The sequence below is a fragment of the Zootoca vivipara genome, chromosome 3 (genome assembly GCF_963506605.1).
Source record: "Zootoca vivipara chromosome 3, rZooViv1.1, whole genome shotgun sequence".
Classification (NCBI taxonomy): Eukaryota; Metazoa; Chordata; class Lepidosauria; order Squamata; family Lacertidae; genus Zootoca; species Zootoca vivipara.
Window position 1 is genome coordinate 4,933,558 of NC_083278.1, and position 13,009 is coordinate 4,946,566.

Genomic DNA, 13,009 nt, shown 5'->3' on the forward strand with positions numbered 1-13,009 from the left:
AAAAAGATAAAAGTGTTGGTCCACCAAAAGAATTCCAAAATCCATATTAGGGCAATACATTTCTAAGGCCACCAAAATATCACAAAATAGCACAGAAGCTTTTAAGTTCTCATGATCTCTTCATCAGGATGGTTAACAGAGCAATGTGGGGAGAGGGAAAACATGTTTGGATGATGCTGGAGACTTAATTCTACATTTGGTCACAGTCTTAAGATGAAATGGGTTGCACCAAGGTCTGCTGGGAACAAGAAAAAACTTTTAGATAAACGTCAGTGCCCAGTTTAACACATTTCTGCAAAATTTTCTCTTGGGCATATTGCTTCAGTACTGCACACTCTGCATGTTTGAACTTCACGAGTGGAATCCAGCATAGCACTATGGCATTTGTTCTGTCAGTACAGAAATTTCTGCATGTGCAGTGGAATGTTCTCCCCTTCTCCTCTCCCTGTTTGCTCCCTAAATCTGTTCTAGGGGTTCCCCATATCCTCTGGAGGAGATTTGGGGAGGGTGCAGGGTGCTCACGGGGGCTGGGGGGGGGCAACACTTGCCCTGGTGGGACTCATTAGGAAAATACTGCCCTCAGTAGGCCCTATGCATGTGGATGTTTCTAGGAATTAGGTTGAACAAGTAGCTCTGATAAATAAGCTATCTTGCTATTGTTTGACCTCATGAGGTAGTTTAGGATCAAATTCAGTATGGTATCTCAGATTTAGCTGTTATTATGGTGTTGCAATTATTTTATTGTTATTAAACAACTTATTGGTCAATATTTCTTCTGTTGGTTTTATTGATGCCTACTTCACTGCATTATTGTAATCAAGGGCAACCCAGTCCTGGGATAATAGGGGCACCTGGTTTTCCGGGCGAGAGAGGAGAAAAGGGTGAACGGGGGTATCCTGGATCTTCATTGCCTGGGCCAAAAGGAAGAGATGGACCTCCAGGACTTCCCGGTGTACCAGGGCTTCCAGGCCCACCTTTTGCAACAGGCAAGTCAAAATGCAGCTCAAAGTATGCTGTTGTTGTTGTTTAGTCTTTTAGTCGTGTCCGACTTTTAGTCGTGTCGTGACCCCATGGACCATAGCACACCAGGCACTGCCTCCCGCAGTTTGGTCAAACTCATGTTGGTAGCTTCGAGAACACTGTCCAGCCATCTCGTCCTCTGTCGTCCCCTTCTCCTAGTGCCCTCCATCTTTCCCAACATCAGGGTCTTTTCCAGGGAGTCTTCTCTTCTCATGAGGTGGCTTCAGGATCTGTCCTTCCAGGGAGCACTCAGGGCTGATTTCCTTAAGAATGGATAGGTTTGATTTTCTTGCAGTCCATGGGACTCTCAAGAGTCTCCTCCAGCACCATAATTCAAAAGCATCAATTCTTTGGCGATCAGCCTTCTTTATGGTCCAGCTCTCACTTCCATACATCACTACTGGGAAAACCATAGCTCAAAGTATACAGTCCTTTTAAAGTGCAAAAGAATCTAGATAGTAAGAAATGTTAAGCCTGTGGTCATAATAATGGTTAAAAAGAAAATTCTGGGTTTTTTAGAATTGGTTAAATGAATTTGTTTTCAGATGTGGTGCCTCATTCTAGAAGAAATTTCTGTTTCCTGTTTCAAAATCTTGACTTTGGCTTGGTTAAGTAGTTTCACAAGTAAGTGTCTTCATATTTGCTTCCTGACTGAGCTCTATGGCGTCTCTTCTCGATCTTCTGGGATGTGTCCTGATGGGATGTGTTCAGAAGGAAGAGGCCCAGAGCAGTCTGAGGGGGAGGGTCTTAGATCAGCTTCCCAAGGCCCTTTTAATCCTCTCCATATGTCAGAATTTAGTCTGACATACAGGTTTCAGATTCACCTCCTAACTACTGCATAGCCTCTTCTTCTGAAGCAGAGCATCCTGTTCCATAAGAGCTTGAGGCTCCAAGCAGAGAGCAAGCAACAACTATAGGCCTCTAGTCTAGGAGGCTATGAAGGGGTTCTGCTGGCTGAAACAGTCTCCTGAAGCAGCTGCAGAATAAGTTGTCCCTTCAGGTATCACAATTAATTCCTCGAGTTCTGCTTCTTTTGCAGTTTATAGAACTTACCTTTTAGTTTACAGGCGGTGATATGAAAACTTGTCCAAACCTTCACTATTACAGCCACACACTTGCCTTCTCTGGCAAAGCCTTTGGTCAATGTCTCTTCCAAAATATTGTGTCCCACAGATGAGACTATTGAATTGCTTTTCTAAAGACACCTCCCACCCCAATCACTGGAGAAATTAATAATTGAAGCGTACTGTAAATGTCCTTTCTCAAGAGGTTCCCTGGTGGAGAATTTCCCCACCCATATATGAAAGAGAGGCAGACGATCTTCACAATCAGAGCCTGTAGCCTCTGGATTTATCAGCATTCAACTACTAAGATATTCTCAGGACAGTGTTTCTCTGTCTTCAATGTGTGGCCTTTGGTTTTTATATACAAGTTCGCTTGATAGGGCTATATGTGGTTTGCTGTCAGGTGCTGGGCTCCTTAGTGTCATTCTGACAGAAACCTAAGAGGAGGTATATCCCACCCCACCCCAAGCTCCTGAGAACAGAAATGTACAATCAGTTCAACTTTTTCCTTTGCTGCTGCACAAAATATTGAACTGTATGTTTGCAGAAATTGATATATTCACACAAACACATACAAATTGTCCTACTGTAAAGGGAATTGTGTATACTGTTTGCCAGATATGGGAAGTAAATGAACTTTTGGTGCAAAAAAACCCCTGAATTTGGAAAAGAATCTTAGAACTGAGACTATTAGCATTATTTTGACTTAAATATGCTGTGGGCTATTTTCAAGCCAATTCGGCCTCCCGAGCAAATTTAGCAAGCAGATAAAATCTATAGGATTTTGTGGCATCTCAATTCAGGTTTTTGCATGCTAATGTGTATGGAACAGCTCTGGTTTACATATTATTTTTATTCATTTATTATTTTATTTATAATTGTTTCATTTTAGTTTACTTTTTATTATAAATACATGTTTTAGAGGAATTTACTTCAGTGGGTGCCTTAAGGCCATGCAGGCAGTCCAGGTCCATACTGAGTCATGTTAATGCTCTGGTTTCATGGAGAAATGTCCCATGTGAAGGATCTGGTCGCAGAGAGAACCAGCAGCAGTTTCTACAACTACAGTAGCTCTTTTCCCAGCTACCCCAGTTGTGAGAACTGGTCCAAGCAGCACCTGTGATTTACCATTTCACTCAAGTAAGAGTGATCCATGTCACTGACATATATTTCTTAGAAATAGGATTTGCCATATAGAAACAATTCTGTGTCTTTTCTCCCCATTCAAACTGCAGATGGAATTCTGGAGTGCCAACCTGGGCAGCCTGGTGATCCAGGCCCTCCTGGGCCTCCTGGCCAGCATGGCTTCTTGGGAGAAAGGGGAGAAAAAGGTACCAACGCTGACCTTGGACATACATAGATTTAGAACCTTCCGGGTAAATGAAATAGAGCTTCTTCTAGACAACCAATTCTATGAACCTGCTATTCCAGGGGGCTACTTATACCAGCATGGCATGGGCACCTTCAGGCAGTTCAGGGGGCAGCAAAGACATAATGGAGCCGTATCAGCAGATATCCCACAAGGTCCATTCTGCACTTCACTCCCAACACTGCAGCCATCCTTCAAGCATGACATTCCCTGCCAACATGCTCCTTTTTCAAGGCACTCTGGGTTCGGTCAGTCAACCAGGAAGCTTTTGTTGTCACAGTAACCTTTGGGATATTCTTTAATTACTATCCACAATCTTAACATGATTCAACAGTGTGATACAGTCAAGTAAAAGCTGAGATAATATGTAAAAATGTCATATTTCTTGAGTGAAAACATTAGGGTTATTTTCTGTGGGAATTACTGTTTGGTTTGCAAAGGTCTTAAGCATAACCTTCTGATAAATATCTCTGTATTTTTAATATAGGGGTAAAAGGTGATGGCTGTTTGACCTGTGATGTACCCAGCCTAGCTGGTGAGCCAGGCCCCCAGGGGTTTCCAGGAGAACCAGGTAAAGTACAAAATAAGCACTGTGCTAAACTCCTCCAGGATTTGCATCGCCTTCCTCTTATTCCATCAATCACATTGCTTCATATACAAAATGGTGCAGGCAGCAAGCTTCAAAGATGTTGATATCTACTGTAACACAATGGCTGATGAAAAAATTGCTTCAGTATTCTGATGGTCCCCCTCATTTGCCACCCCCCTTCTCTGCTTCTGGAGGAAATCCTTGATCTTTCCTGTCTGATCTGGAAGCACCTCCTCAACAGAGCCATCAAAAGTTCAGCAAAGTACAATTCAGCTCTTCTTTCTTCAGATTAGAAGAGTGTTTCCTGAAGGATTGAGAATGCCCTCCTATTACAGGGACCTCCTATTACAGGGGTCCCCAAACTTATCTCGCTGCAGGCCAGTGCCGCTAGTGCCGATTGTGTTGCGGGCCGGAATGCACAGGAGCATGCGTCCATACGCACGCGCACACATGATTTTCGCCGCACTTCCGGGTCGCCGGAAAAATGGAAATAGCTTGTGCGCCTGTGCATGGGCCTCCTCCAACCCGGAAGTGCGCTGGAATTGACGCTTGCGCATGTGCACAAGCTGTTTCTCTGAGCTGCCCCACCCCACCCCAAAGAGAGGTGCCTCCTCACACTGCCCCACAGGGGGCTGGGAAGCACCCCCTGACCAGCCCCAGAGGCAACATTTGCCTGGGGAGCTTGTAGCCAGGGCTGCTTCAACAAACAGCTGTGCAAGCTGTTGGGAGACAGAGAAGCAAGAGGACATCCGAGGAGGGAGGGAGGGAAGGAAGGAAGGAAGGAAGGAAGGAAGGAAGGAAGGAAGGAAGGAAGGAAGGAAGGAAAGAGGGCCAGAGGGCAGGGTTGCCCATGGCACCCCTGGCTATCTATCATCCAAGGCACCCTAGGATGCCACGGCACACGGGTTGGAAACCACTGTAATAGACAGGGCTTTCTCTATTTCTGGAAATATTTTATATATTTAAATGAATTTTCTTAGAATATCAAATTATAAAAGAGCAAATGGCATGAAAAATATTTATTAGCAGAACCTCTCATACTTGTAAGTTACATTTATCTTTTCCTGTTCTTTGCAAGGTGTTGCAGGACCAAAGGGTGCTAAAGGTGACAGGGGCCTTTCTGGATTTGAGGGTATTTCAGGAATGACAGTAAGTCAATGATCCAAATATTTCTCAGCCATTTCTTCAGCAGCATATAATATAAGATCATGGCTTTATAACTGTAATTGGTTTCAAGGTACATCATCTCAGTAAATGAGCTAAGGAAATGTATTTTATTATTTGGTATATAATTCCTATTCTCTTATCCCCATGGAACTGTCATTGGGTAAACAGCAAATGATAGTCTCCCATCTCCATTTCTCCAGAATGGCTTGTCCTCAGACTGAACACTTTTTGAAGGCAGGCATACACCCTCTCTAGGCTGTTACCCAAAATCTCATAGTCCTTTTCCCCCCATAAAAAAATTATTGAAACTTTTTCATGATTTTGTTGTTGTTTAGTCATTTAGTCATTTAGTCGTGTCCGACTCTTCGTGACCCCATGGACCAGAGCATGATACAGAGCAATAAAAAACAAACTAATATAAAGGAAGATAAAAAAGAGAAAAGAATCACCACATAATTATCTCTGAGCTGTTGACAGAAAATGTCTAGTCCTCCATCTTCTTTCCTGGAAGTCAACTCATCTCACCCTTTCCTGAAGTGCATCCTCAGAGGGGCAACTCTGCTCTCACCTCTGGTTCAGCATTAATTTCTGTCCTCAGACCTATACACCACCCTGTCAGCAATTGAGAGCCTTCCACTTGAACCACTTAAGTCAGGGCTCCCCAAACTAAGGCCCGGGGGCCGGATGTGGCGCAATCGCCTTCTAAATCCGGCCCGCGGACGGTCCGGTAACCAGCATGTTTTTACATGAGTAGAATGTGTCCTTTGATTTAAAATGCATCTCTGGGTTATTTGTGGGGCATAGGAATTCATTCAGATTTTTTTTCAAAATATAGTTCCCCCCCCCCACAAGGTCTGAGGGACAGTGGACTGGCCCCCTGCTGGAAAAGGTTTGCTGACCCCTGACTTAAGTTGATTCCACTTCACATTATATTCTTCAAAATGCTATCACTGGTGGCCATCACCATAGTACTCTGCACCTCAGAGCTAAACACTGTATTGGTGCACCACAACTATTGCACCTTTCATTGCAACCAGGTAGTCTGGGGCATCACCCTATCCTTCAAACCAAAGGTTCTGTCTTCCTTCAATTGCCAACAGGATATGATCTTTCCATCTTTCTGACCCAACCTAGTCAACCATCAGAAAAATCATGGCACTCACTAGATGCCTGAGGCCCTCTAAAAGTCTGCATCAACAGGCCAAAGGCCTTCACTAGTTCCCGTTTCATCTCCTTCCGCCCACCACCTCTAGAAAAGAGAGTGTCCACTGCAAAGCTAGCCTGCTGGCTGAAGGGCAGCATGTCCCTTACCCATGTCTTCCACAAACTCATGCTGCCCCCCCCCCCCAGATCCTAGCTCACTCGGCAGCGATTTCCGCTGCATTTTCCTTGAATGCTCCCCCTTCTGAGATTTGCTGAATGGTGACCTGTTCCACCTGTTCTGGTTCATCGGCCTTTATCAAGCATTTCAAGATAGATTGCAATGCCTCTGCAGAGGCAACCTTTGGCTGGCCAGTGCTCCAGCCCATTCTAAGCACCTCAGCAGCAGCAGCACAGCAGTAATCAGGGGTCAGTCGGCTCTGGGGTGTCCCATTCTCCGATCACAGTTCTACAGGGATAAAGAGAAGAGATCATTCTGGCTTACCTTGAACAGGATTTCTTACACCCATGGATACTGCCATCAAACCCCACCCAGACCTACTTGCTGTTGCTTTGCAGACCTATCTATTCTCTTCACTCTGTGTCTCCAGTCTCTGAGTCCTCTTTCCAGGAGTCCTCAAAGAGGCATTCATGGTTTTTTCCTAATTATGCTCATTCATGTCAGTTGTAGTATAAGCTCTCTTGCTTCTGTCTTGTCATTAAAAAAAATGACTAGATCCAGATCAAACAGGGAGGAGTTGACTAATTTTTTTTACTTTAGCTTATAATTTTGCCCATTAGCCACATGGTGGAGCTGTTTTCCCATTCTTCTCTGATGGCCGTGTCCTTGGGTATAATAAATCCCACTCATAGTAAGTAAGAACAGTCTCTCTTGTCACATCATGTCTTAGGAGAACAGTATTTTTTACTTTCATGTGCATGTCTTTTCAGTTATGGTATTCATGCTTAAATAATTGTGATGGAAATTACAGAAAGGATATTTAGCAAAATGTTTTTTAGGCCTACTTTGGACCTTATTTAAATGGCTGGCTGTTACATTTGCTTCTGGCAGCTGATTGTGAATGTTATGAAAGGGCAACAGATTTTTCTTTAATCTGTGGTTGTTGTATTTTTACACTCGGGGAAAGTTGCTGTAACGGAAGGGTCGTACAGGGAACGACCCTTCCGTATCCCTTACGATGCAGCTCCAGCAATGAGGTGGACAGCAGTGAGGAGGGGGAAGAGAGGGAACGGCTCAGAAAGACGGAGGGCCAGGGCTCTGGCAGCATCAGAGAACCAAGAGAGGGAGGGGGAGGAGTATCCAGGATCATCGAGTGGAGAGGCATCCAGGGGACGTCCTTTCCAATTCCTGCCGGAACTCAGGATTCTCATGGTTCTCCAGAAATTTAAAGGTCTATTTCATAGCAATGCACACAGAAAAACAGAATATGAGCAATCTAGGCATTTCATTATTTGTCACCTGAATATCTTGCACTAAAACCTGGGGTGGTTTAGGTTTTTTTCCCTGATTTATTAAAGTACTGTATATTTTATTAGGTATTTAATGATGCTATAATGTTATTTCAGGGACCTCCAGGTGTACCTGGACTGGCAGGAAGCCCAGGAGCAAAAGGGGAACCTGGAGATGTTTTTTTTGACTCCGATTTAAAAGGTGATAAAGGAGATCCAGGATACCCTGGACCTCCAGGTGTTCCTGGAAGAGAAGGAAGCCCAGGGCGGGATGGCCTGCCAGGTGCCCCAGGTCTTAAAGGTGCATCGGTAGGTGTATGTCTGTGTTTGTCCATTCTACTGTCTACTATATTAACTGTAGGGTATTACTGTCACAAGAGGTCTGCACATTCACCCTATCTTTCTTACACACATCTGATAGCAACACTCCATGTTACAGTTCTCATTCACTGGAACGCTCTTGCAGATAAATCCCATTACAATATTTCTGCATGCAATGCAGAATACCTGCAACAATACCTGCTTGGAAGTAGACTAGGCAGCTCTCAACGTTTTTGGTGCACTTACTGTGTTTAAACATCAATGTTAACCTGAGTTTACTTTTTTCCCATGTTGATATTTTCAAGAATGGGTCTGACACTTTGTTCTTCTTATTTTATTACTACATGTATCTATTGTGCAATGGCCCTGATGTCACACTTTCACCCAGTCTGCGACATTCTGTGACAGCCAAACCTTTGTCACTCATTACCACAAAAGATGTAGGTTTGATGAGTTTATGGCAAACTGCATAACCGGTTGGTTGTCCAAGGGCTGACAGGAAGAGCAGGTCAGAGAGGGAGACGCAGGGCTACCTGGCAGTTAGTTTCTGTGTTAAGGAAAGGAAAAATACAAGGAGGCTCATAAACACAAACTCCCCTAATTAAGAAGTTGCTCGAACCGGCATGCAGCCCCTCCTTCGCTCTCGAGCCTTCTGAGTTAGGGCTCTTTCCCTGTAATTTTCCTCTACAGCGAGCCCCAGGAGCCTCTCTCTATGCCTGTCTGGCTCGTTGCTCGGCAACATGTAACATCCTAGGGGTAAGTGGGGCCGGAGAGCTGTCAGCAGAGGAGCTGTCAGGATGGAGAGATGTAGGACCTGGCTCCCCTCTGTTGTCTCTGTTGCAACCTGCATCCAAACTGGAAGCCTCATCATTCTGCCCTGTTCTGGGCCATTTGCCTGCTTCTGCCTCTTCATGATCCCTCAAGCTTCCTGCTTCTAGTACCTCCCAACTTGTGCCCTCCTCTGGGGGTCTCTTGAGTGGGAAGCTTCCACCACTCTTCCTCATCCAAGCAGTCCCTGACACCTGTAAATGGGGCTGTACATCAGGGGTAGCCAACATAGGGCTCCATAGATATGGTTGAACTTCCCATCAGCTCCAGCCAACAGGACAGTGGCAGCGATGATGAATGTTGTAGTCCAACAACATCTGGAGGGCACAGTGTTGGCTTTACATCCTACATATGATCCCTTTTAAATGAAGAATAGCTACAAATATTCTAAATATACCCACATCTGTAGACTGGTGGTGGCTGAGCTCTCAACCTGCACTTTGGATTATGTTGCATCATCTTGAAAACAAGCTGTTACTTTCTTCCTAAAAAGTCTGTGGATACCTTAGCTTGTTTCCAAGGCAATCTAAATCCATCCCACCCTTTCAACCTCACTCTTTTCCAAGCATAACAAAATGGGTCTCAGCCACATCCCTACTGGAAACCTAGTTGCTTTTGTCTTGTAATGAGGGGCAACTATATTCTGAGCAGCAAGTAATTTTAAATGATCCCCTTTCAGGAACAGAATTTATGCACATTGGAAAACATTTATTCATAATCCAGTGTGGCTGGAGCTTGTTTATAGTAATGGTTAATCCAGCTACCTTGGTTAAACTAATGCAATATCATAAAATAAAATCTTACCCTTTGATGTGTAAGGCAAAGAGGTTATTGTTTTCTTGTTTTCTTAAAACCAGGGAACAATTGGGTTAAAAGGAGAGCGTGGCCTCCCAGGAATAAGTGGTTTTCCAGGACCCCGTGGAGACAGAGGTTTTCCTGGTTCCCCAGGGATTGGGCCGTCTGGGCCACCTGGTGATAAAGGGGACAAAGGTCTTTCAGGGATTCCCGGCACACCAGGATTTCCAGGTAACAAAACTGATGGTTGTTGTTGCTGTTTAGTCGTTTAGTCGTGTCCGACTCTTCGTGACCCCATGGACCAGAGCACGCCAGGCACTCCTGTCTTCCACTGCCTCCCACAGTTTGGTCAAACTCATGTTCGTAGCTTAGAACATTGTCCAACCATCTCTTTCCCCCCCAAATAATATTTATTGATTTTCAAACATTTCAACACAAAAACTAAACACAAAAAAGCAAAAATAAAACATAAAACATAATGAAAAAAAGAAAAAGAAAGAAAAAAACATATCAATCCTTACATTAACTTGACATTGTGGACTTCCTCGATTCCCCCCACATTGGGTCCATTTATTAAATCTAAATTAGGCAATTTTCCTTTATCATCTTAAATCATTCTAACACAATTTTTCCAGTTACAGGTAGGTAGCCGTGTTGGTCTGAGTCGAAGCAAAATAAAAAAATTCCTTCAGTAGCACCTTAAAGACCAACTAAGTTTTTATTTTGGTATGAGCTTTCGTGTGCATGCACACTTCTTCAGATACACTTGAAACAGAAGTGTCAGACCCTTATATATATACAGAGGGTGGTGGGGGTGGGTGGGAATGGGTGATGGGCTGATGGGAGTGGTAAACCTGTAGATGGCTGTTAATGACTGCTGATGACTGCAATTAGTCCTGGGGGGGGAAAGCAAGGGCTGAGGTTTTTCCATTATTTCACAACCAATTCTAAAAGTGCTACCTTTTGATTTTTACATTTAAGAGTAAGAGTGTCTGATAGTTTCCTGTACAACTACAGTGGTACCTCGCTAGAAGAAAGCCTCGTGGCATGGAAAAATCGCAAGACGATGAATTTTTTTGGCAGACTCGGAAGACGACGTTTTCTATGGCCATGCCATAGAAAACTTTGCAAGACGAAAGTCCTGCCGCCTTGCGCTTCCGCCACCGCCATCGCCCAGAGCCTGGCCGCCTCGTGCTTCCGCCGCCCGCTATCGCCCGGCTTCCACAGCAGCCAGATCCCCCCTCACTCACCTTTAGCCTGCCTGCGCGCGAATGGGCTGTCTGTCTGGGTGCGAGGGTCCGGCTGTTGGGGAAGGAGGGAGGGAGCCTCTCTCTGGCCCTCCTCCTGCTTCCCCCTCCCCAGAGCCTTAAAAACTTCCAGAACGGCCATGGCGGGTGAGTCGGCGCCTTTTTTTGCACTTTGTTTTCCCCATAGGAACACATTGATTAAATTTGGAAAGACAAAATTATCGCAACACAAAACAACTCGTGGAACGAATTAATTTGGTCTTGCGAGGTATCACTGTATTATTTATTTTATACCCACTTCATCCTTGCTTCTTGGGACAGATTGCAACAATTAAGACACAATGTTAAAAACAGTTTAAAGCCACTTACAATCAGAAAAACAAGGTGTCCTTAAAATATATATCTCAGGTGTCAGATGCCAGGGTAAAGAGCATTGGCAGAAAGCTGTATAATGAAGGTGACAGGTGTATCTCTGGGGAGAGAGCTGCACAACTTAGAGTCTCTCCTAAGCAACCAGCCCTCAAGCTTCTGAGGTTGGAGGAGCTAAGAAGAGGGCTCTTCTGCTTTCCTTACCACTTGAGGGTGGCTGAAGTGAAGGGGGTGGTCTTCCAAGTGTTTGGGGCCTAAGTCATTTAGGGCTTTAAACCCCAACATAAACATCTTGAATTGGGCCTGGAAAGAAACTGAAAACCAGTGAAGCTGTTTGGGTTATGTTAGATCTAAATGGCACCTGACTGGTGCATTTTGAACCAATTGAAGTTTCCAAATTGTCTCCATGGACAGTCATTTCTATCTGCGTGTCATCTGCATATTGATGGCACTTCAGATCTCCTGGTGAATATTTTCAGTGGCTTTGTATATATGTTAAATAGCATGTGGAACAACCTGGACCCCTGTGGGACACTACAAGACAACTCCCATGGTGATGAATTGTAGCCTTCTATGACTACTTTCAATGCCTGGCATCTGCAGGGAGGGCTGGAATAAAACCCTGCCTAAAATCCTGGGGAGCCTCTGCCAATCAGTGTAGACTATTCTGAGCTAGATGGACGAATAGTCTGACTCAGTATAAGGTACCATCCCATGGAGTCCTTCTGAAACCACAAAACAGTGTACAAGGTACCAGTATGTGAACAGGCAAGGAGAAGTGAGGTCCTGCATTCTCAAAAAAGAGTTGTTGAAAGGGGGAAAGAAAATGAATCACAGATATATGAAATGGAAAATGGAAATGGAGGCTACCTAGAGGCTTCAGACCAAATCAATGAAAAGCTGGAAGGACTGGATGATCACAGAATCATGGAATTGTAGACTTGGAAGGGACCACAAGGGTCATCTAATGCAACTCCCTGCAATGCAGGAATCTTGCCCAATGTGGGGCTTGAACCAAAAATCCTGAGATTAAGAGGCTCATGTTCTGCCAACTGGACTACTTAACAATTGGCATGGAATAGCTTAATTCAAGAAAACAGATACTGAAATGGAAATGCCTTCCATACAAGGATTTGGAGGAGGAGGAGATAATATCACAAATGATGAAAGGAGAATTATCTGGATATTACATTGATGGAGTTGAGATAAAAAAAAACTTTGGGAAAACATCAGTCTTTCAGTTCTAGCAGAAAGAATTTATTTTGCATACGATTTGGAGCAAATTCAGAGAATGATGGTACTAAATTTATGGGGAAAAGATTGGAAAAAATGAAAATGGAAGGTCCTAGAAGAGGAGATCAGGATATTATCATAAATACAACAGGAAATGGAAATACAAGAAGAAATGGAATTTGAGCATACAAAACTGGGCATGAACTGAAGGATGTACAATAATAAAAAATATGGAATATTAGCCCAATATGTGACCACAGTGGAGAGATTTTTAAATGGACATGGATGGGAGAATTTATTATCACTGAGTATGGTAATGGTGGCAGGAATTAATGGAGATAAAGTGAAAAGAAAAAATGTGATTGACATTTACCAATTGGACTTTGCTTGGGAAATA

General features: G+C 44.0%; 1 protein-coding gene across 1 annotated transcript in view; it reads left to right on the plus strand.

Moving 5' to 3' along the window:
- The window catches only part of COL4A1 (collagen type IV alpha 1 chain), a 182,046-nt gene that overhangs the window by 83,745 nt on the left and 85,292 nt on the right, over window positions 1-13,009 (plus strand). The window contains exons 21-26 of the mRNA XM_035110373.2: window positions 822-986; window positions 3,320-3,415; window positions 3,941-4,024; window positions 5,121-5,191; window positions 7,937-8,128; window positions 9,826-9,994. Of these exons, the coding sequence (XP_034966264.1) occupies window positions 822-986; window positions 3,320-3,415; window positions 3,941-4,024; window positions 5,121-5,191; window positions 7,937-8,128; window positions 9,826-9,994 (777 nt within the window). The remainder of the gene's footprint in view (window positions 1-821; window positions 987-3,319; window positions 3,416-3,940; window positions 4,025-5,120; window positions 5,192-7,936; window positions 8,129-9,825; window positions 9,995-13,009) is intronic.